Source organism: Natator depressus, chromosome 20 (assembly GCF_965152275.1).
Source record: "Natator depressus isolate rNatDep1 chromosome 20, rNatDep2.hap1, whole genome shotgun sequence".
Taxonomy (NCBI): domain Eukaryota; kingdom Metazoa; phylum Chordata; order Testudines; family Cheloniidae; genus Natator; species Natator depressus.
The window spans coordinates 11,664,786-11,687,290 of record NC_134253.1 but is presented as its reverse complement, the minus strand read 5'-3'; the positions used below and the strand labels follow the sequence as shown (position 1 = coordinate 11,687,290).

At 45.0% G+C, this 22,505-nt stretch overlaps 1 protein-coding gene across 2 annotated transcripts in view; it reads left to right on the top strand.

Annotated features, from left to right (window-relative positions):
• ATF7 (activating transcription factor 7) overlaps positions 1–22,118 on the top strand; it is a 106,545-nt gene extending 84,427 nt beyond the window's left edge. Inside the window, exons 11-12 of one of the 2 annotated variants that reach the window (XM_074935756.1) lie at positions 2,459–2,567; positions 8,627–22,118. In XM_074935756.1, coding sequence (XP_074791857.1) covers positions 2,459–2,567; positions 8,627–8,844 — 327 coding nt within the window. In that variant the 3' untranslated portion in view covers positions 8,845–22,118. Of the gene's footprint in view, positions 1–2,458; positions 2,568–6,521; positions 6,587–8,626 lie in introns of those variants that run through there. The other variant, XM_074935757.1, reaches the window with a different exon arrangement.
• The last annotated feature ends 387 nt before the right edge of the window (positions 22,119–22,505 follow it).

Here is a 22,505-nt window from a genome sequence, read left to right as displayed (position 1 = left end):
GGGTCTGGAACCACAGGCCAGCAAAGAGGGAACTGCAGCTGAAGCCCAGGGCAGTTCAGATTCTCCTTGAAAATTGGGGAGCTATAACTAGCTCCCTGGCAGCCTCTCTCCTGCTGTGCCAAGCAGAACGATGCGTAATTCCCTTCCCATTGCAATTAGTCCCCTCTCAGCAGACAGGCCAAGGACGGAAAGGATTCTGAAGACTGAATTCACGTCCAGTGTGGGCTGTTTCCCCCACTGGCTTTCAGTGACTCATGCAGTGTGCTTCAATAGCACTAATTACGATATTTTCATCCTCTTTGTCACGCTGTCTGGAGTGGCTCACAACTGTGAATGCCTGCCACAAAGCAGACTGTCAGAAACAGGGAAATCCCCCAAGCTGGTGGTATGTTCTATCATTAGATTTCACCAACCCAGTAACAAACGTGAACTCCTGGATCACTGTACCAGTCTTACCATGGAGTCACAGACCAACTTAGACTCTCCAGACTATTTGGCCACCCATCCAAACAGAACTTTGTGATAATGGTCACTTGAACCAAAAATCACACCACATCAGGTTGCTCCCAGTCCCAAGAGACCAGCCACTTACCCCAGATCAACTGGTACTCTGAATCTTACACCAAAGACAACCCTGGCACTGGCAACCAATAGTAAATTAACTAAAGGTTTATTAGCTAAGAAAAAAGAATGAGAGTTATTGAGAGATTAAAGCAGCTAAAATATCTGTCCAGGTGAATCACAGTTTGTAACTCCGAATGGTGGCAGCGACATAGTAAACTGCCAGTTTCCCAAAAGTCTTTCCAGGGTACCTAGATTGTCTCTGGGGATTTCTACTTTATATCTGGTACACTTCCTGTCAGAGTCCAAAGATGCAGGATCTTTTTTTCAATCCCTTCTTATAGCTTCTTCTCACAGAAAGCAAGCTGTCAGTCTCTCTACCCACCTGAGCTTTTCCTTTGACAGTGGGTGAGGAATGCACTTTGAGTCTGAGACCTCCAGTCATCAGACACAATGGCTATTTGCTTTGTAATTAGCACTTTTTCTGATAAAGTCCTTCATTAGCATTCCACAAGGCTTCTTTGATGTCTGATGAGTTATTTAGTTACAGCGGTATTTACAATGTAAATGTTTGATGTCGCATCATAACAGGATACAGTTGAGAGAAAACAATGCACTTAACATCCCATTAGTTTTATGAAGTTTAAACACCCAAAGCACATATACATTTAACAATTGCTTTGATCTATACTAATACACAAGTGAATTGGCCTGAATACACTCTGACATGACCTGGTCTGCCAGCGTCATACTTGTCACAAGGTAATTGTAGAAATTGTTTTCCTAGCCAATTTCAAAGTGCAGTTGACTGGGTTTTCCAGATACAGGGGGGACAGATGTTAAGCACATCTCAAATTTCAATTACAAACATGCTCTCTGAAATTCTCAGGGGGAAAATTTTCAACTAATAGCTGAGAGTTAACCTGAAGTTTTTGAAAGCATGAACATTTTTTCGTTTGGTGTTGAAAGGAATGAGAAAGGTATGGAATTGGCTTCAGAATGGATCGCTGCTTGCAACCTTATTTGTGGGGAGGTGACAGAAAGGAAGGATGGCCTATTGGTTACTGTGCAAACCTGGGACCTGGATTCAATTTCCTCCTCTGCTACAGACTTTCTGTTAAAAGAAAAGGAGTACTTGTGGCACCTTAGAGACTAACAAATTTGTGACCTTGGGCATGTCAATTTGTGACCTTGGGCATGTCACTTAGGCTCTCTGTGTCTCAGTTCACCACCTATTAAATGGGAGCCACAGTAAGTACTTTAGATGGATAGATGTCGGTCTGAGCAGCCTCCACTCAAGTATATAACAGGCTGACACCTACAGACTCCTCCTCCATATTAAAGGTAAGAGTGGCTGTCATGTTCTGAACAACCTGAGGTGGGACTTGGGGTCCTATTTTCTTGCCGGTGTGGCCCTTGATATATCAAAGAACAGACGTCCCTGATACGGTTTTACTCTGTATAGCTGTTCATGGTCAGTCCTCATTAATGGTCCTCTTAGAAAGACTTTTTGGCCTTCAGAGAGATGCCACTTGAATTTTTAGCTTTCCATCAAGGTGAACAAAATATTGCATTCACTCTTATTGTTAGCATTTCTTCCATTGGTGGTGGTGGCAAGCGCATACAGACTAATTTTACATCTGGAACGTGGGATTTCCCGGTAAGGTACGGGTCTGTAAGAGGACAACCTTGCAAAGCTTGTTTTGAATACACACTCACTCACAAACACAACTTTTTATTAGGGGTTAATTTGTGATGACCAGAGTCTGTAGACCTCAAATGACGCAAGAGTTTGGAGGTAAACTTTGAAGAGTCTACATGTTAGTATTCTGCCACAGCTAAGGGATATTATTCTGAACACTCATGATCCCTGTAAATGTTGTTTTCTTTACCTCAGAATGAAGTTACACTACTGAGGAATGAAGTTGCTCAACTTAAACAGCTACTGTTGGCTCACAAGGACTGCCCAGTCACTGCACTACAGAAAAAAACACAGGGGTATCTTGGTGAGTTGTGACTTGCCCGTGCCGGCACTGTACCTTAGGGTACATCTGAGTAGAATTAAACCCGAATAGAAGACTTACGTGAACTTAGTGTTCCTGAAGGATGCTAGATTGACAGCCCGGTGGGCTGGTGTCCTCTCTCCACAGGACCAGGTAAAGCACAAGCAGTGGCAGTGCAGGCTTCTCGCATGCTGTACCTGGCCAATGTGCCTTATCCCTGCACTGGAGCAAGCCACATCAAGGTGGTGACAGGGGAGTTCTGCCCTGGGTTTCTCTGATGCTCCCAACAAGAGCTCCAATTAGTGTCAATTGTGATGTGGTCCCCTGTCCATTAGAAACTGAACTTAGAACAGACAACTCACTTTGTGTAGGAACAATAACAGTGGTAACATTCTGTCACTACCAATTTTGCTCCAAGACCTTGTATAGCAGGCGATCAGATATCATGGTGATGACTACAGTGTAAAAGCTTTGATAATATAACGTATTTGTCCTTTTGTCAGTATGTTTCCATGAAGCATGAAATATTCTACATGCATCCATCACTCAAACTCCCATTTCTCCCATGAATCTGGTCCAGAGTTGCCCCGAAGACTAGGTGTCTTTCTCTACTGTTTTATACTGCTCAGTGTTGGAAACTAACGCTGCTGTTTAAGTGCAGTTGCAGTCGAAAAGTCCAGACTCTATAAATGATATCATGGGGTTCCATATTCATGTTCTCTGCAATTCACATCAAACTGGTTCAGTTTACAAGTGAGAAGACATCTTTATTTTAAACTGCTTGCCAGTAGAGAGACATGGTGGGTGAGGTAGCATCTTGTCTTGGACCAGCTTCTGTTGATGAGAAAGACAAGCTTTCAAGCTTACTCAGAGCTCTTCTTCACATCTGAAAAACATACTCAGTGTCACAGCTAAATACAAGGTGGAACAGATAGTTTAGCATAAGGAGTTAATACACATTTCAAGGGGACCATTCAAGGCAAAGTGGCCCATTACCACCTCTCCAGTCATAGGGAGTCTTAATTCTCGCTATGACTGGAAGGGTGTTAGCGGGCCACTTCACCTTGAATGGACCATCTGTTCCATCTTGAGGGCTTGTCTACACTACAAAATTAAATTGACCAAAATTACGTTGACGTACAGCCACCACAGTAATTAAATCGCTTTTGCATGTCCACACTATGCTCCTTGTGTTGGGGTGTGTGTGTCCTCACTAGCAGCGCTTGCATCGATGCTGAGAGCAGTGTACCATGGGTCGCTATCCCACTGTGCAACCCACCACCATGTGGTGCAGGGTGTTTTGGAAAGGATTTGCAAAGCCTCATGGGGCAATCGACTTGCGCAGGGATGACTGGTAACATGGTTTCACCATCTCATGATATCTGCATCCCATGATAACATGATATTCTCCGTCCCATGATATCTGCATCCCCCAATGTTTCACGCCTCTTTTCAAAAGCCTCACAAACCTGCACATCTGCCATCTCTATGAGAGGCATGGATCCTTCACTGCTCTTCAGTATTGTGCTGACCATTATAAACACAATGCGCCTGGTCCTTCAGTATTTTCAGAGCCACCAAAGGAGCTGCGAGGGATATGACAATCCCTTGCAGGCTGCCTTGCTGATGGACAAAGAAAGAAAGAATTCAAGGTTGTTGTTGGCATTCACCGAGCAATTGCCAGATGGTGAAGTGCTGGTTCTGGGCTCAAGAAACAAGCACTGGTTTGGGATGACAAGCAGTGACTGCAAAGATTTCAGATGCTCAAGGCCACATTCATGGAATTGTGTCCCCGGCCTCCAGCGCAGCACCACTAAAATAAGAGCCACGCTCCATGGAGAAGAAGAAAGTGGCGATCGCTGTATGGAAGCTGGCCACACCAGATTGCTACCGATCAGTTGGGAATCAATTTGGAGTTGGGAAATTTTAGCTGTCTCACTCCTGAGCGTAACGGAGGCTGTCAGGGAAGAGGTCCTGCATGCGTCTGCTGCTAGCCTGTGTGCTGCAATGGTGCCTGCTGAAGTATTTGCTTACTGGTGTGGGAAAGTGTCCTGCCGGGGTAGAAGAAATAAGGCAGCCCTCCCCAGAAGCCTTCGGCTGAGGATTGCAGACTCCCTCCAGGAAAGTTTCCTTGAGTCCTCTGTGGAGGATTCACAGGACATCCCAGTGCATGTAAACAAACTGTTCCACAGGGCCCCCTCTGCCTAGCTGTACAGGGGAATGAGAAGCAGACAGGAACTCTGCCTCTATTGGTTGGTTCACTACCTCTTCTAGCCTGACTGAAAAATAATAAATGACTAGATGTGTCTCCGCAATATCAAAGCAAACGGCATACTTACCAGAGGTTCTTTCCCTGCATCAGGCTCTCCAGGGCTGGACAGTAGAAACCCACTCGACTGCTCCGGGGTCAGAAAGAGGTCCTGGCTCGCCGTGCCACTGGATCCCCAGTCGTCTGTCCCCCATGTTCCTCCTCCTTGTCCAACACCTCACTGCACTGCAGGGGCCTTTGATTCCAGTTTCCCCAAAGTATCCACTGGGCTCTTGGCGGCGGTGGTGGTGGGGTCTCCCCCAAGGATGGCACGCAGCTCCTTGTAGAAGCGGTGTGTCTGCAGCTCAACTCCAGAGCGACTGTTAGCCTCCCTTGCCTTCTGGTACGCCTGCTGCAGCTCCTTGATTTTCACGCAGCGTTGCTGCATGTCCCTGTTGTAGCCCTTCTCCCCCATGCCCTGAGTGACCTGCTCGTAGATATCAGTGTTTCTATGGCTGGATTGGCACTGTGTTTCCACAGACTCAGGAGTTCCATCACTTCCTCTGTACTCCAGGCAGGAGTGCGTTTACTGCATGGAGCTGGCAGTTACTAGGTGAGCTCTCCATGCTGAGGAAATGGAATTTAAAATTTGTGGGGTTTTAAAAGAGGAGGAGCGTGTACCTACGTACCTGGCCGTCTCACAGTGGAGTTCAAAATAGTGACCAAAGCGGTCACAATGGGGCATTGTGGGACACCTCCTGGATGCCACTAAAGTTGAGGTAAGTAACACAGTGTCTACGCTTTCACTGCATCAACCTAAGTACTACGCCTCTCATGGAGATGCAGTTATTAGGTCAACGTAGCAGACGAGTTACGTCGTCGGGAGCAACATTTTAGTGTAGACGCTTACAGGTTGCTATAAGCTTCCCTCAGCCAGCATGAAAAGCAGCTCCATCCCACCCCTTCCGCTTTCCAAGGGCCTGGCTGCCAGGGAGAGGGGCCGAGCAAGCTGACGGGGAAGCACAGGGGGAGAAGAACAACGCACCCCCCTCCAGGTAACTTTGGTGAGGACAGTGCAGCGTCCCCAGGCCGGGTGCAGGGCGGGGGGACGATGGGAAAGGCACTAGGAGTAGGCTCCCTCTGCTCAACCTGAGTTAGGATAATTTCCCACATCCCATGTCTCCCCTGCTGATGTGTCCATGAGGGCGTGGGAGCTCTGGGGAGACCCTGTGGTGCTGTGACTCTCCCTAGGCCAGGGCCTGCCCAGCCCAGGGGCATGTGCTCCCCACTTCTGTGGCCCCAACCCCTCAGGAGCCAGCAGATTGGCTGCTGTGGCCCACGGAGATGGGGCTGGAAGATTTCTCCCAGAGGCAACACGTGGGGCGGCTGTCCCACCTTCCCAGTGTGCCCCCCCCAGTATGAGCTAGTCCCAGTTGTCTCAGAGTAGACCAGGCCTGAGTAAGTTTCCCAGACCTGAAGAAGAGCTCTGCGTAAGCTCGAAAGCTGCTCTCTCTCACCAACAGAAGTTGGTCCAATAAAAAATATTACTTTACCCATCTTGTCTCTCTAATATTCTGGGACCGACATGGCTACAACAACACGGCTTGTTTCACAGTAATCAGCCTGGGATCTAAAAAGCTAACTGGATTTTCTGCCTATTACATTTTCCCCACTAACAAAGATTTTGTACTCTTGGAATTTGTCTGAAGGCTTATTGATGATGCTGAAGACAGAAGGGCTCTGGCTGGCTATCCCCTAGCTACATCTGCTTGTGTCAGCCTTATGAGATTTGGAAACTTGTTTGGGTCGGTAAAATAAGATGGAGGGTGCACAGAGCAAATAGGAGAAGTAAGAAGGTGCCGTGCCTACATAGTCTCACTTCTGACTCCCACCCCATTCTGAATCTCCAAAGCATTCCCCTCTGACGAAATGGAACACATATATTTGCCTTGCAGGTCCCTGGCATAGCCAGTTTATTTTCAGTCATTACAGTGACTCACAGCTTGAGTAATGTGGTCGTGAAATTCATCCCTATCCCCCAGCCTTTGCAGACAGGTGTTCTTTGTGTATAATGCAACATGATTTTTCCTGTTAACTTCCAGAGTTTACAGTTCCTATTTTTATTCCTCAGTCTGTCTACTCCAATAATAGGAATTCATCACACATCTGAATAATAAAAATGAAATTCACACCTCTCCCTTCCCTATCGCCCTTCTCCCTGGCTGCCTTTTTTATTATAAAGATTTATGACTAAGCATGTCCTTAAACAAAAATGCCAGATTCCCTTGATGGAATTACAGCTGCCTTATGTACAGTTGGGTTGTTTTATTTGTAATACCTTGTAAATCTCCTTTTTGGGATGCCAAACTCTTCTGTTTCTCTGCTCGACCCTCCCTCCTCACCCCCAAATCACTTTTGAAATCTACTGTGCTAGCTGTATCTTTCGATATGTTAGCTGTGTCCTAGCCAGCACCTCACTTACGAGGGTGAGGTGAAACCAGTTTGGGGAAGGGATACAGAGCAATGTGAAAGGACCTAGTGGCAATCTGAATCTTAAAACACACCCAGCTGTGCACAATGAGGCTGTAATTTCTTCTCTGGTTTCTGGTGACATGGGATTTACACTTTTGGTATGTAAGAGGAATCCCGTGTATCCAACCAGAGGTCAATACTGGCTGCTTCAGAGGATGATAACCATATCCTCTCCATAATTCATCTAACCAGCTGTGCAGGAGGGAATTTCCTCTTGATTTAGGCAGATAATGAATGAGCTTATACCCTCCCAAAGCATGAAGTTTGATCACCCTCACTGTAGCATGAGATCAGTCACAAATCATCCTTTTTGTCTAGCACCCCTGCTCAAACACAGTGGGAGAGAATCCAAAGTTTGGAAAACCAATCTGTGTTGGTCATTATATGACTGCAGAAGAAGCTTGCTGGCTTTGTTTGTCTTGTCCTTGCTTCATTGTCCACAGCTTCAAGTTATAGAAAAGTTTAGTGAGCAAGTGGTTTGTCATGAGGTCTAACTGATTTTAATGTTCTAGAGAACAATAAAGAGTAAACCAGATAATTTATATAAAATTCAGAAACACTGCTGTAACGGGATGCTATCAGCTTGTGGAAGGGTTTCTGTTACATACCTCTCTGTGTGTTCACCCAACAGATGGTAAGGACTCCGAAGGAACTGTTCAGTCTCTGGGCTAAATGGCCTCGAACCAAGTACTATACCAGGAAACAACATGTAGGAAAGTACATTTATTATAATGAGGACATAGCTGTATTATAGAAAAGTTAAGCTAGATCTATGGTCCGTGCTTTGATGTTAGCACCTTTTTGCTAAAGATCTCTTTCTAACTCGAGGTTCTTTAAAATTCCCCCCACTGCTTTTTGTATTTAAATGGGGTGGTCTAGCCAGATCCTAGTTTCGTTCATTGTTTTCTGAATCCTTAGATTGTCCCTGCTCTTTTCACATGGCTCTTATTCTTTTTTATTTCCTGTCCTAGGTAGTTGTTATAGAATTGGCGCATGCTGTTAACAGCTGCTGCACCCCCTCTTAGAGGTGGATGCATATCAATGTTGGGTTAAATGGTTCCTGCATATGGATCCGTGCATCCATTCTCAAAAGTGCTTTGGGATCAGGCAGTTTGAAAGGCCTCCATGTAAAAGTAAAGCATAGTATCTGATTAACTCTCTCATCATCCGGGGATGCTTGGTAGAGTTAGTCTCGCTTTCCACAGCCCAGTCTTAATGTCAGTAACATCATGATGGGTTCCGTTCCAATTACTATTTTTTCTTTTTTTCTTTTTGAAAACAGAAAGCCCAAAGGAGAGCTCTGAGCCTACCGGTTCCCCTGCTCCTGTCATCCAGCACAGCTCCGTGACAGCATCCCCCAACGAGCTCAACGTGCGCTCTGCAGCTGAAGCTGTTGCCACTTCGGTCCTCACTCAGATGGCAAGCCAAAGGACAGAACTGAGCATGCCCGTACAGTGGCATGTCATTATGGCTCCACAGTCTCAGTCTGCTGGCAGATGATGTCACAAACCCCGTGACAGAGAACTAACCCATAAGAACTTGCAGACCGAGAGACTGATCATAACTAAGTCCCTGCTTAATGGGGGCAGATACAGATTTTTTTTTTTTTTTTAAGTGAGTTAAGGGCAGCTATGGAAGCTTCTTTATACTGCATATCCTATACAGAGCCTGGCCCAAAACCTTTGTCACGTGATCACCTGTCCGTACAGGATGGCTTCCGATTGAGGGATTTCTTGATCCCTTAGTGATGGTCAGTCAACTTACAGAATCATCAGATCACAAAGAGCCTCATTTTGAATGCATCTTGAAAGGTTCATTTTCAGGTATCAGTTACGTTAACACTAAACCTCCCCGGCTTGTGGTTTCTCTTGGCATTATCGCTATTTTAAGTTTCACCTGTTAGCAAAGGAAAGTAGCTGTTGGGAGGCTGTGACATTTACTGGTGCTGTCACTTTATTTTTAACAGCATGCTGCTTCCAATCATCTGTTTCCCCACCACTGCTCTAGCTGACCCCTGCAACGTTGCACCTTGCACGAGAATACTGTCCGAGTTTTCCACTTGGGCTATTGAGGTTAAAAAGGCTTAGGATAATGGGCTTCCTAACTCCATGGGTTTAACTTCCCTGATACCAAAGCTTTTTGGTTCGAAGCAAGCCTGGCACCTCTGATTCACATGCAATTAACCATCATTAACTCCTGTAACTTGTGGGGTTTTTAAGTATGTGTTCGCAGTCACTGGTGCAGCTGTAGGAACTGTGGACATTTCATGTGCTTCTCTCTTAATTGACACCATAGCTGCTAATGATGCAGGTACCTTCTTCAGAAAAGGGCCTGCTTATAAATCTTCCGTACAACAGTAAAGCAGTACCAAGCTGCTGTCTGCCAGGACTGCGTGCAAAGCTGTTCTGTGTGATGCATGAAAGGGTGAGCTGGGGCATATTGGATATAATGCAAGTCCTAGAATTAACCGGCTATGAAATCCACTACCGATCTCAATAAGTCATGAATTTAAACAAACAAACCCCACACATGTCAAAGGATTGTTTCCCATACATTTAACCTGATGATCTTATAAAGTGGTGGCCTTGAACAAAGGGAGGTGGAAGCATATCCCACTTGCCCGGCCTTTTACCTCCTTTAATGGTTTTCTTCTGCTCCTAGTAGTGGTATATCTATTGCTTTTCCTCAAGACTTAAATGTAGTACTTTTAGAGCTTCCAGGTTCATGGGGTAGATTTAAAACCAGCCTTGACGTTTTAAAGGCACTTGGAATTGTCTGCTTATTGCCAAAGTGAGTGAGTGTGTGTGTGTGTGTGTACTTTCTTTAGGTTGTCATTGACCTTTTGCTTGCTGGGTAATAGTTGTGGTTTTGAATTTGTATTTTGGGAGCCGGAAAGGGATGCTGTGTGAATTTGTGCTACAGCAAACCCACCAGTCTGTGAAACTCTCAGCACTTCATCTTTCTTTCCTTCTTTAAAGACACTTTTACTTCCGTTGAGCTCTTTGACATCTTCACCCTGAGCTGCCAGACCACCTCAAATTGCACTTGCCACTTTTGACCCAAGTTAGTTTGGCTGAGTCAGTAGTTTGGCTTATCTAGACTTGGAATATTTGCCAGGGACAGCAATACCCAAAGCAAAATCTGAGCATGTAGAATTTGACCCCCCCAGTTACAGGGAAGTTCCATTTATTGCTTTTCTAATTAGGGGGTCTCTTCTCCCCCTTTTTTCCCTCATGTTTCTTCAGGCCTCCCTGCCATATTCTCTAATGTATTTCATGGTCCTAGTTGTCTCTTAATACACTGCCATTGTATGTTTGTCTCACGCTGTCTCACACACACTCACACACAGTTATTCCTGAGATTTTGTGTCCCTTTGCCCTCTGTTTCTTTGCCCTCTTAATATTCAAAGACACTGGAGCTAGTAGCTCTTGCATCTCTGTTCAGAACCTGTGTGCAGTTACTGCAAGAGACATTCCAGATCAGGCACTTCGTTTTTTGTTTGTTTGTTTTTTCTTAAAGCTGTTTCTATAGAGAATTTGCATATAGGAAAGTGCTTTGAGTATAACTATCCCAACAGGGTGTCTGTTTCCTTGATGACAAAGAGCTATACCATCAGCAGGGTTTTCAGGATCGTGTGAGGATAATGCAACAACCGCGGAAATGGTTTATAAAGTCTAACGGCCTGATTGGACAAGACACAGGGCCTTTATTTGGCTAAGAATCCAAGACAGAAAGGGATCATGGCCATGTTGTCAGAGGTCTAATACGACAGCAGGGAATCTGTTTGTAACTATAACTAGTTTAGTCTCTTGCAGACACCGCACTGTCTTGTAAAGGAATAGCTTGCATAGCTCTGACGGATTCATTAGAGCAGCTGGATTCATATGTGTGGCTCAAGAGGCCCAAATAGCTTCTACATGATAACTGATCATACTCCACTTCCAGCCTGCAGGCTAACATTAGTGTCTGAAAGCTAGTGGATGTTTAGCAAGAGGTAGGGGAAGCCCATTTTAACACCAGCACCAGTGCATGTTGAGACAGCACCGCTGGGTAAATACTGATAGCCTTAACACATGCATAAAGCAGCCTTCAAATACCTTCCATTGTTAAGAGACTGGCAGCTCAAGGATACAGCTGCACAATAGACTGTACAGAAGGGGATGGGGTGGTAAGTACAGTGCGAGTTGGACAAGTGTGAAAAGGCTTTAACCAAAAGTGAATTTGCTTTGGTGCTCGCAAACCTTATTAATTTCCATGGATACTTGTACAAGGGACCATTTTTTTGGTCCGAGGAAAGCAACACACATGTGCACGTATGTGTTTGCACAGCTATCTTGGACTCGTTTATTTCCTTCTTCCTGCTCCTTGAACTCTTAGTCAGGATTGAAACAATACCATGTGACTTAGGTGACCAGTCACATTTCAGACAGGGAATAATGAAAGGCATAGTAGAATAGAATAGCTTCCCAGCACCGCATAAACTGGAGTTACGGTGACCAGATGTCCCGATTTTTATAGGGACAGTCCCGATTTTGGGGTCTTTTTCTTATATAGGCTCCTATTACCCCCCATCCCCTGTTCTGATTTTTCACACTTGCTGTCTGGTCACCGTAACTGGAGTGGATTTGTGTAATGAGTTTGAAAGCTTCAGATTGCAAACGGACTTGTAAAAATCAGTCCATTGAGCAAAAATGGACAATGTTTTTTTAAACAGATTCTGTTCTAAATAGCTCACTCTGCTACAGTCACAACTAAGGGTCTGTCTGCCCAGTAGAAGTTGCACATGGGCTAGCTGAATCCAGCTACTCAAGACAGCACTGTGCGGGGTTCAGTGCTGGCTAGCAAGCCAGTTATGTACCCAGGGTCCATACTGGGCTTGCGCTCCCCTGAGCTGCAGCTCGTACCATGTTGTGTTCACCGCTGCAGTTACCTGTGCTAGCTGGGTTAAAGCTAGCTCAGGTAGACTAGCCCATGCACGGCTTTTGCTGTGTAGACAGACCCTAAATCACTGATCCTTTTCTTCCCAGCACCTGTCTTTGTAATGGGACGGGCTTACGAGGTTCAGAAAGCAGGGAGACACTTGAAGTGGAAAAACTCACCAAGTGTCAGTGTAATGGACTCTGGTCCCTGCTCGCTACTGGCCCCTTGTGGTCAGTGGTGGTGGTGTAAGATCCTCCATCTTAATCCCTCCTTCCTAGGGCTTCCTGTACGTTCAAAACAGGCTTTGTATGGCAAAACAGCCCTTTTTTCAACAGAAAATCCCCCAAATAAGGAAAAACCCATCAGGCCCCTGGTCCCATTCTTGCTCCTTCTTAAAACGGCCAGTCATCCAGACACAGAACAACCCAATCAAGGGTGTTTCTCACACTCCTTGGTCTCTGACAGTCTGAACTGTGGGGTTGTTTCTCCCTGGGGTCTGGAGGCAGACCAAGGGATTTGGCCACATTCAAGGAGCTATGGTAATGGGTGATTTTGCTGTACATCCTGACTCAAGAGGTTTGAATGAGCGGGAGAAAGCAGAAGGATTATAGGTACTATAGTCTTTAGTCACTACAGCTGTAAGTACAGCAACCATCGTATTCGTTACCAAAATGATGTGGAACTGATTGAGAGGTGTGTGAACTTGCTCCCTGGGACAGTACAGCATTATTGTAAAATCTGTCTGCCTTTTGCTCTCCTTACTTAACCACTGGGGATCAAAAACTACACAAGTCTGTGATCTTGGAGTTGCTACCAGGTCCTGCCAGAAAACTACGGCTGGTCAGACAGAGCAATGACTGTTGGGGGCTGAGACCTCATGCCCTGCTGGGGGCTAGAAACATACAGTGCATCCATGGCATATTTCCTGCCCTGACAAATCACCAGAAAACAGACCTTAAAATCTTGTCCTTCTGATTACCATCTTGTGGCCCACCCACTTCAGTTCTGACCTGGTTTGTGTGTATGCTCTCCTGAACTTACAGAGCTATAAACTAATGCTTTCTACTATCTGGAAGCAGCCGGGAATTCCATCTTTCAGATGGAGTGTAAAGCATTAATCTTTATGGGGGTTCATGAGCAGCTACTAAACATCCAGCCAGAATTGAAGTTTAGAGGAGGGGAAAGCAAGATGATAATTTGTATGTCATGATTTTAAATGCACGCTGTCAAGTTAAATCACACTTCAGTCTGACAGTTTTTACCTCCTCTTGTTATAGGTGATGCCTAAGATTGCTAGCACTTGGAGATAAATAATTATTCTTAAACTTTTTTTCCCCTGTTTATTTACTCTGCATATTTAGCAATATCTTAGTCGGGTTTCAATATTTCTTTTCTGTCACTTAGTCAGTTCCCGTGTACGTTTGAGTCGTCAGTGTGTTAAAGGGAGAAACGTCTTGGAAAAATAGGAAAATGTGCCTGTAAAACTGCAAAAGTTGGCAGGAGTGCTCAGGAGACATGTAGACCAGAAACTGCTTTTAATGGTAATTGACTAGATTTCAAGCTGTTTCCCCTTGAAGTGTGTTTCACTGAACATACTAAAACAATGTTCAGTGTTTAAAATATTTTTATGTATTTAAAAAGAAAACTCAGTAGTTTCACAGAAGAGGTGGAAGTGAGTTTAATCTCCAGCTGGTTTTCTGTCTCCCAGCAGAGTCTGAGCATGTCTGAGTCCCAGGCTGCTGAAGACAAACCGTTTCTCTTTCTGTGTTCAAAATAGGCAACTCCCTTCATGGGGCCTAGGGAGGTCCTTGGTAATGAGCTTAGCACTCAGATGTCCTCTCTGACTTCCTGGGAGAAGGAACTGCAGCGAGGAGACAAAATTCTAAATGTGTCACCTTTTGAGATGTTCTGCAGAACCAACTCAGGGTAGCAAACGTATTGCAAATAACTTCAGTGCTTTGGTGATACCTGTATTTCTAGGTCCAATATCTTATAACCTGCTACTTCTGGAAATATGGGCAGGAGCAGAACAAATGCTGTCAGGACCAGAAACTCCACCCCCTGTCTCCCTCAGCATGGTTCCTGGATCAGTGATCAGAATAAAACATACTCTGTTCCTACTCAGTGTCCATTTCAACTAAGGTTTGCCACTGAATGAAAGTATCGCAGAGCAGCTCCAGATTTGGTGGCTCCCCACAACTACATAGCTAGCTTAATAGCATACAAGACAGCTTAGCTTTCACTGACAAGCTGATCTTTGCCTGGCCTTATTAAAAAGGACAAATCTAGAAGTAAACAGGAGTTTCAGATGTGTAAATGTTGGAGGTTCCCTTCATTATGGGGGACACACCTGCCTGGTGCTACCTTGTGAAAAGCAATCATGACTGTGCAAAATGTTTTAAACAGGTTAAAGATTTTTTTGAAAGTATTTCATTTTATGTCCCCAATCCTGATTTCAATATCAGCCCTTCCCTTCCTTCCCAAGTCCCTTGCTGGTAGCTAGTCTGAAATGTAAATAGGCTGCGAGCTGCTTCCCATCCATTTTGAAGCAGACATATCTATATAGAATGTTCTCATCCTGAATCTATCTATGAATCTATTCCACTTCACCTAGAAGGCCTGATCCTTGGAGATGCCAAGAGCACTCCTCTCCCATCGAAACCAGGAAGAGCTAAGGTTGCTAAATATTTTGCAGGAAGTATCACTGGATTGAGGCCCATAAGGGAGAGATGCTACCAAAGAGCCCTGCTAGCTCCAGTAACCTGTGGCAAAATCCTTTGCTGTTTTCTTACCAAGATGAAGTGCTGCAGTGCACTGCATGCAGACAGCACTTCCTGATCCGCTGTTACCGCATAGGAAGGATGTCCATCTGTGAGTTGTCTGTCAAGCAAAGGATTAATTGTGCTCTTAACTAGATTAGTCACCTGTATGGGAATTATCAGGGCAGTAACCTAGGGAGAGGATGGGCTCTGGAGAGTTGCAACAGATGCCAAAAAAAAAAAAAAAAAAGCCAGATGACATTATGGGATTTCAGATTTGTTGGTTTCAATGGACAACTACTTCGGTGCTAAGATTTTAATTTTAGGGGCCCAGTTTTTCCACTAGGGTCTCATTTATTCACAACTGCATGGATTTGCTCATGCAAATAGACTGGCTGTGCTCGAGCAAATAAATACTGCCGACATCATTAGAGGAGGCCTGCTGAAAAGATGTGGCCCATGTGAAGTTCTGTCCTTTAGCCAAGCAGCATTTACAGCCCCTGAGGAGCCTTTATATCATGAGGAATATAATTCACTGACTGTTGAGTGTGTGTTTAGAACAATTATGAAACCAGTTGCTAGGTTATTCCTTTAAATCACCAGCTTCTCCATAATTGCATCTTTTCCTAGAGATGATTTCCTATTAATCTGTGTGTAAAATTACTGATCACTTCAAGGAAATCCTACCTTCTTGTTTCAGAGTAGCAGCTGTGTTAGTCTGTATCTGAAAAAAAACCCAGAAGTACTTGTGGCACCTTAGAGACTAACAAATTTATTAGAGCATAAGCTTTCGTGGGCTACAGCTCACTTCATCAGATGCATTGAATGGAACATATAGAAAGAAGATTATGTATAATACACACATACAGAGAGGGTGGAATTTTCCATACAAACTGTAAGAGGCTAATTAATTAAGATGAGCTATTATCAGCAGGAGAAAAAAAACTTTTGTAGTGATAATCAAGATGGCCCATCTAGACAGTTGACAAGAAGGTGTGAGGATACTTAACATGTGGAAATAGATTCAATATGTGTAATGACCCAGCCACTCCCAGTCTCTATTCAAACCCAAGTTAATGGTATCTAGTTTGCATATTAATTCAAGCTCAGCAGTTTCTTGTTGGAGTCTGTTTTTGAAGCTTTTCTGTTACAGAATTGCCACCCTTAAGTCTTTTACTGAGTGGCCAGAGAGGTTGAAGTGTTCTCTTACCAGTTTTTGAATGTTATGATTCCTGATGTCAGATTTGTGTCCATTTATTCTTTTGCATAGAGACTGTCCGGTTTGGCCAATGTACATGGCAGAGGGGCATTGCTGGCACATGATGGCTTATGACTTTCTGTGATCATCCTTGCCGCTAATGAGGGTTGTACATGTTGGGAATTTCCTTCCAGATCTATAGATGGGGATGCCCTTTTTTATCCCATTTTCCTGTGCTGGTTCAGTTACCCACATCAGTGCTGCACAATCTCATGGACTTGTTCGGTGACCGCTGCTTTTTCAACCTAAAGTGAAGAACTTTTTTTAAAAAGCAAAACCTTAGATTCCTGAATAGATGGAAATATCCACAGACGGCTCAAACTCCACGTAGTCCGCAGACTTGCTGCACATAGGAGTTATTTTGCCCTCCTAGTCCCAGGGCTTTTCAGGCAGCCTTCCCAATATCATCTTAGGGCTTGGAGTTAGCTAAAGCAAGTTTCACTGGCCATCCCTGTTGCTTTAGAAGAGCATCAGCAATTAGTTGTCTTAGGCCAAAGAGGGCCCTGACTAATGTCATTTTCAATTAATTGACTGCCCACACCTACTCTTCATGAAAATTTCTCCTCCTGGGAACGACACAGAATGTTTTGGATTGCATGTGATCTTTGGCCCTTATGTGTGGCCTACTTCACAGTGGGAAAATGATCCTCTTCTGGCTTATTTCACGAGGCCAGGAAAAATATTGCAGTGTTTAAAAGGTACGTGTAAGTTCTTATTGAACAAGGGCTAAGCACTAGCTGTAGGATCATACTCTTTCAGAGCAGTATTTTTTAATCAGTTAGTGTTTACCTTCGTTATAATAGAAACAAATAATTAAATAATAAATTAGAGGCAATTAGGATAGACTTGCATTTCTTTCCCTACAACATCAGAATATCGAACCCTATGACATTCTCAGCAAGAATCTAGCCTGGCCCTCAGGGGCTCATAGCAGAGAGAAACTAATTTTCTCCTTTTGTTCTCCCAAGCCCATCCAATTAAGACTAAAAAGATCAGATTCCTCTGTATATCTCTTAAATTCTACTGTTGCTTTTTGATACAATTAGGTGTGGGGTAGGACCTCAACCAAAGAATTAGTGTTGCCTCTTCCTTGTCGCTGTGGCTTGAGAACATCCTGATTTGTTACAAAAATTTTAAAAATTAAAAATCTAAAGTGAACAACAAAACAAAACAGGGCTCCTGATAGGGAGCTCTTTGATGTGAGAGCAGCTGTCACTAATTCCTTGCCCTCATTGTAGCTTTTCTCTCATCTTTGTCATGGCGTGCTATATTTTTACACTACACATACCAGGGGTCGTAGTCTTGTACTCAAAAGCTCTTATTACTATTAGGGTTGAGTATTAATGGTCATGAAATGACTAGCACCTTTAAGAGATCATCTGACAGAATTGTGGTGCCTGTGCTTTAAGATTTCTTTTGGTTGCTGGCCAAAACAGATGCAAGTTTGTTGGGAGGAGGGGTGGGTTATGAAACTTAGTAAGTCCCATGCTCTGTGGGTCTGCAGCCAAGTACAAACAAAAATCCCCACTTTTCAGCTCAGTTCCTTTTGCTCCTGTATTAGCAAATTCAGGGCAATAACTGGGAGGTCTCGAGTTATCAACAGTAAGCTAGTGAAAGAGCTAATTTCCTAGTACTTTTGATTTAAATATATCATCCAGATTGTGCTACAGTTCCCTGGGAGCAGGAGCACTTTGCTGGTCTCATTCCAAGAGGCAATTTAGTGTAGATCCTCGGACTAGAGAACTGCATGGCGAGAGAGCTGTGGGTTTTGTGGGTTAATCTCTGTGATTGTGGAACTCCGTCCGCATGGAGGAGCCTATTTTGTAACTGATTTTTCTCAAAGATTCGCCGTCTCCTTGGGAGAGGAGGGGAGAATGGAGTTCGCTTTTGTGTTATAAAACCAGGTGGGCCTCTTACCCAGTTTAATAGGCGGGGTAGATAAAGTACACAGGAGTCCTGTGACTTGGTTAGAGGACACAGTGAGCCCAGGATGCTCCTGAATCCTCTAGTCCCGTGCTGTAACCACTAGTCAGTGTGACTTTCCACTTTGCTGGGGGTACTGTTAACCGCCCCATTAAGCAGGTGCTTGATTCCTGCCCTGAGCTGATTACTGTCATCCACCCCCAATCCAGAGTTCTTAAATCACCCTGCCACCCCCACTCCGTGACCTGAACCACGACATACTTTTTTCCTTTTAAGCTTTTCTCCAGCAGGAGACCTAGGATTAACGTTTCTGCACTAAACATACATTTCCTACTTACGAGAAGCGGCACCAGGAGAACTCAGGGTAGGAGAATCCTGAGGCAGCATGGGTAGTTATGTGAAGCGTTTCCTTTTTCCACCCATAATCCATTGTTTACCCAAATGAAATGTAAGGAACTCTCTAAGCCAACCCACCCCCACATGTGTGTTTCTTATACATTAGACACAAGGCTCAGACTCCTTCTGACAGTCTGGCCTAGCTTCAGACAAGAAACATTAGCGAGAGCCATCTGGAACTTGAACATCAAACGTTCTGGACTCTGTTCTGAATCTAGAATTCTGTGGCTTTAGAGCAGGTTCTGCATTTGTCAGAACAAGTTCTCCTTTGCTCCGCTCAAACCATTGTCCATTCATACAGCCCGTGTATCTATATCCCCTCAATTCCCAGGCATCTGGATAAAAGGATAGCCTGAGAGGTGGGGGTGGGGGTGTTCCTTTTACAGCCCATATTGACAAAGCGGGAGTGAGGTAATATTTTTTTATTGGACCAACATCTCTTGGTGAGAAAGACAAGCTTTCAGGCGACACAGAACTCTTCTTCAGGTCTGGGGTATCTCTCACCAACAGAAGTTGGTCCAATAAAAGACATTACCTCACCCACCTTACCTCTCTAATGTCCTAGGACCGACCCAGCTACGACAACTCTGCGTACAAAGGTTCGATTAAGCAGGCCTGGCATTGGACTTACCTGAGAGATTTGCTTACTGGGCTGCAGGCTGGACAACAATCCCCTTGAAACTTAATCCTATAGCATTACCTAGTGCACCTTGGTTGCAGCCGCGGTTATGTGTGACAAAAATGAAGAGGTCCTTGATTTTGCATTGTGTCTGGTTAATTTCTAGCCCCAGCTGTAGAGGTATACGGTGCTTCTGTTTCAGAGACAGACTGAATATACAAGTCAGCAGTGTCAGTCTGAAGTTTCGTTGAGGTTTGGCGCTCTGGTGGCTCTAAATCCACATTTCCAGTTGGGACCTTGATGCCCTGGTGGTAGCTGCCAGACTGTTTCTGGCTGCTGCTTTGGTGCCCTCTACTGGAAGCTGTCGCACGGTACAGGCTGAGGCCTTGGAAAGCTGACCCCATATAGTTTCAAGTAACAGCTGGTTACATGAATTTCACTTTGATTCTAGTCTCCTTAGTCAAGGCTGTGCCCTGGGCACTTCTGGTTTGGAGCAGAGCTTAGGCACCTTCGTTCAGGTGTCTTGATTTCCAGTTTTGGTGCTATTTCTGAAACATAGGAGGGCTTTATATACCAGAAAACTTGATTTCTCTCCCCCCACCCCCTTGCCTCAAGCACCCAGGTGGGATGTTGTAGAGCAACAAGGAGAGAGAGGTAGTTGCCCTGTTTGAATGAAATCCGCTCTTCCTCCTAAAGCCAGTCTCCATCTGGGCATTTTATACCATGCTCATCACCCTTTTTTTATCTGATCTTTGAGATACTTCTCCACTGATTTTTAAAGGTGCTAATGACTTGGAAGGGTCCAGAGATGCTGTTGTCTGTACCCCATGGAATCTAGCACAAACACAACCATGGTGCTGTAATGAGAAGCTGCCTTTGTTCAGCTGGGTTTGTCCCCCATTAGCCCTTTTCTCTTATTTAGCATTGTGTGCTGTATACTGCAGGACTGAATCATTATCATCGTGTTAAAAAGTCCCATACTGGGAGTGCTGTAGAGTTCTGTATCACCATACATTCTGCATTTGTTGTGCTGTATTGCTTTTATTTGGGGAGGGGGTAGGGGACATGGGAGAAGGCGCTGTGGATGCTTTCGGCGTGGGGCAGTTTCCCAGCACACCCTGGATCCATTAGTGGCCACAGCTGCACAAAGCCAGCACCTTCTGTCTTGAGGGAGACTGTTATAATAGCAGAAAGGAGTTAAGGGAAGGGTATGTTGTAGGTAGCCATAGGTTGTCTTAGCCGTTTTCCACCTAAGGCATGGGAAGGGGAATTTCTCTCACACCTGGCATGGTCTATTACAAATGGTACCTGACCAAGATAGGGGCTGGATGCTTGTTAGCTTTTCTCTGGAACTCCAGGCTGATGCCAATAGTGGATCTGGTTTCCGTTGCGCTGAGGTTTCTTATGCAGCCAGGCAGGGTGCCGCAGTCTGACCCCAAACTCAGCCCTGGTCTACACTACAGAGTTCGGCTGACGTAAGGCAGCTTACATCGACCTGATGACGACGACTTAATAACTCCACTTCTGTGAGCAGCGTAGCGCTTAGTTCGATGCAGAGTCAGTGTAGACATTGTGTTGCTTCCATCGGCTGTTGCTGCCTTGCACGAGCCATCCCACGACGCCCCACGCTGACTGTTAAATCGGTGCAAGCGCTCCTGGTGAGGATGCACACTGCTGACACAAGCAGCGTAGTGTGGATGTGCAAAAGCAGTTTAATTACTGCGATTGCTGTAAGTTGAAGTACCTTAGGATGACTTAATTTTGTAGTGTAGACTTGCCCTTGGCAACTTTCAATCCTAATGGATTGGGGAAGGAATCACTTAATGAGTAATGGGAAGTAAAGGTCCACCTGCCCCTCAAGCTTCAGGACCTGTTAATTGCTCCCTTCCTGTGGGACATTACGAGACCACCACTTGCTGCTTTTGCCATTTGCCACACAGTACTGAGCTGCTGAAGCAACTCCATGATACTTGGCAGTCACAAGAAGCCTTTGCTGTTTGGTTGGTTGGTTTTTAAGGGGCTAAGTCGGTTGACAGAGGTTGGCGGGAGTGGAGAAAATCCACTTGTGGGTTAAAATGGGGTGTTAATTTTTAACTTGTTGAGAGATGGGGGCCCAGCCGCAAGGTTTTATGGATATGGAAACCTGGAGGGGCGTGGGTTTGGCCCACTGGAGATCAGAGTAACCCAGATCCCTCCGTGTTCTAGACTGCCCAGAGCCAGAGTTTTCATTGGAGCTTAACGAACTGAGGGACCTACAGCCTCTGAAATAACATGGTAGCGATTTCACCTTTAAATCTGCTGCACTAGCTCTGCTCTAAAATTCAGTCAGTCTTAAAACGTTTCACATAAATGAGGCAGGCCCCGCCCTGACCTCTGCTCCCCTCTCTCTTCTAATGCAGATGGAAGGAGTGTTTTAGCCCAGGCCAAAGCTGCTCCCTTGCCTTGGAAGAGAGAACAGATTATTCTTGGCTCCTCCAAAGCAAGGGCAGCCCATCCAGTAGCCTTGATTCTCATTAGCAACCCCTGGGGATTCAGGAGGACGGGTGTCGCATGCAGTGCCTACAAGACAGGTGACTTTTCCCTTCCGTCTCTGGGCTAGAGGCATAATGAAAGGAGTGACCTTTGTCCACGGGCTCCTGCCAGTTGTCCCTGGTGCTCTCTGGGAGCAGGATGGCGGCTCTTTGACACACGGCCCTCCAGGTCGAACAAAGTCTTGCTCTCTGTCCCACACCTCACAGCAGCAGCCCAAGGAACCAGGTCCCGGGATTTGCCTTCCCACAGCAAAAAACAAAACAAAACCCCAACAGTCTTCATTTGCATGGGACTGCAGTAGTGCAAGAATCCACCTGACACCTGCCCTTCAACCAATAGCTGGCTGTTTTATATGGAGAGCTTTTACGATCAATAATGGAAGAAAATAAAAAAACCCACAAAAATAAATCCCTGAAAAGCTTAACCACAAGGGTGTAGTATCTCTATAAAAGAAAATACCTATGTATGAATATATATAGAAATATATCGACATATATCAACTTTCCTGAATGGATGCACAATTCCTTATGCAATGAAATTGTTTTTAGATGTATCCAAACCTGGACTCCCTGACCCTCCCTCCCTGCTACAGGTTTGTTGTACAATTCTTGACTTGCTCTGCCTTTCGCAACAAAACGAGAGGAGCTGCAGGCAGGTCACACTAGCAAATAAAAAATGTTCTTCACCGAAGTGCTCCTGTGAGCAGGTCCTCACAATTTAGCATTAGTCTGTGCCATGGATTCCTGTTGACCTT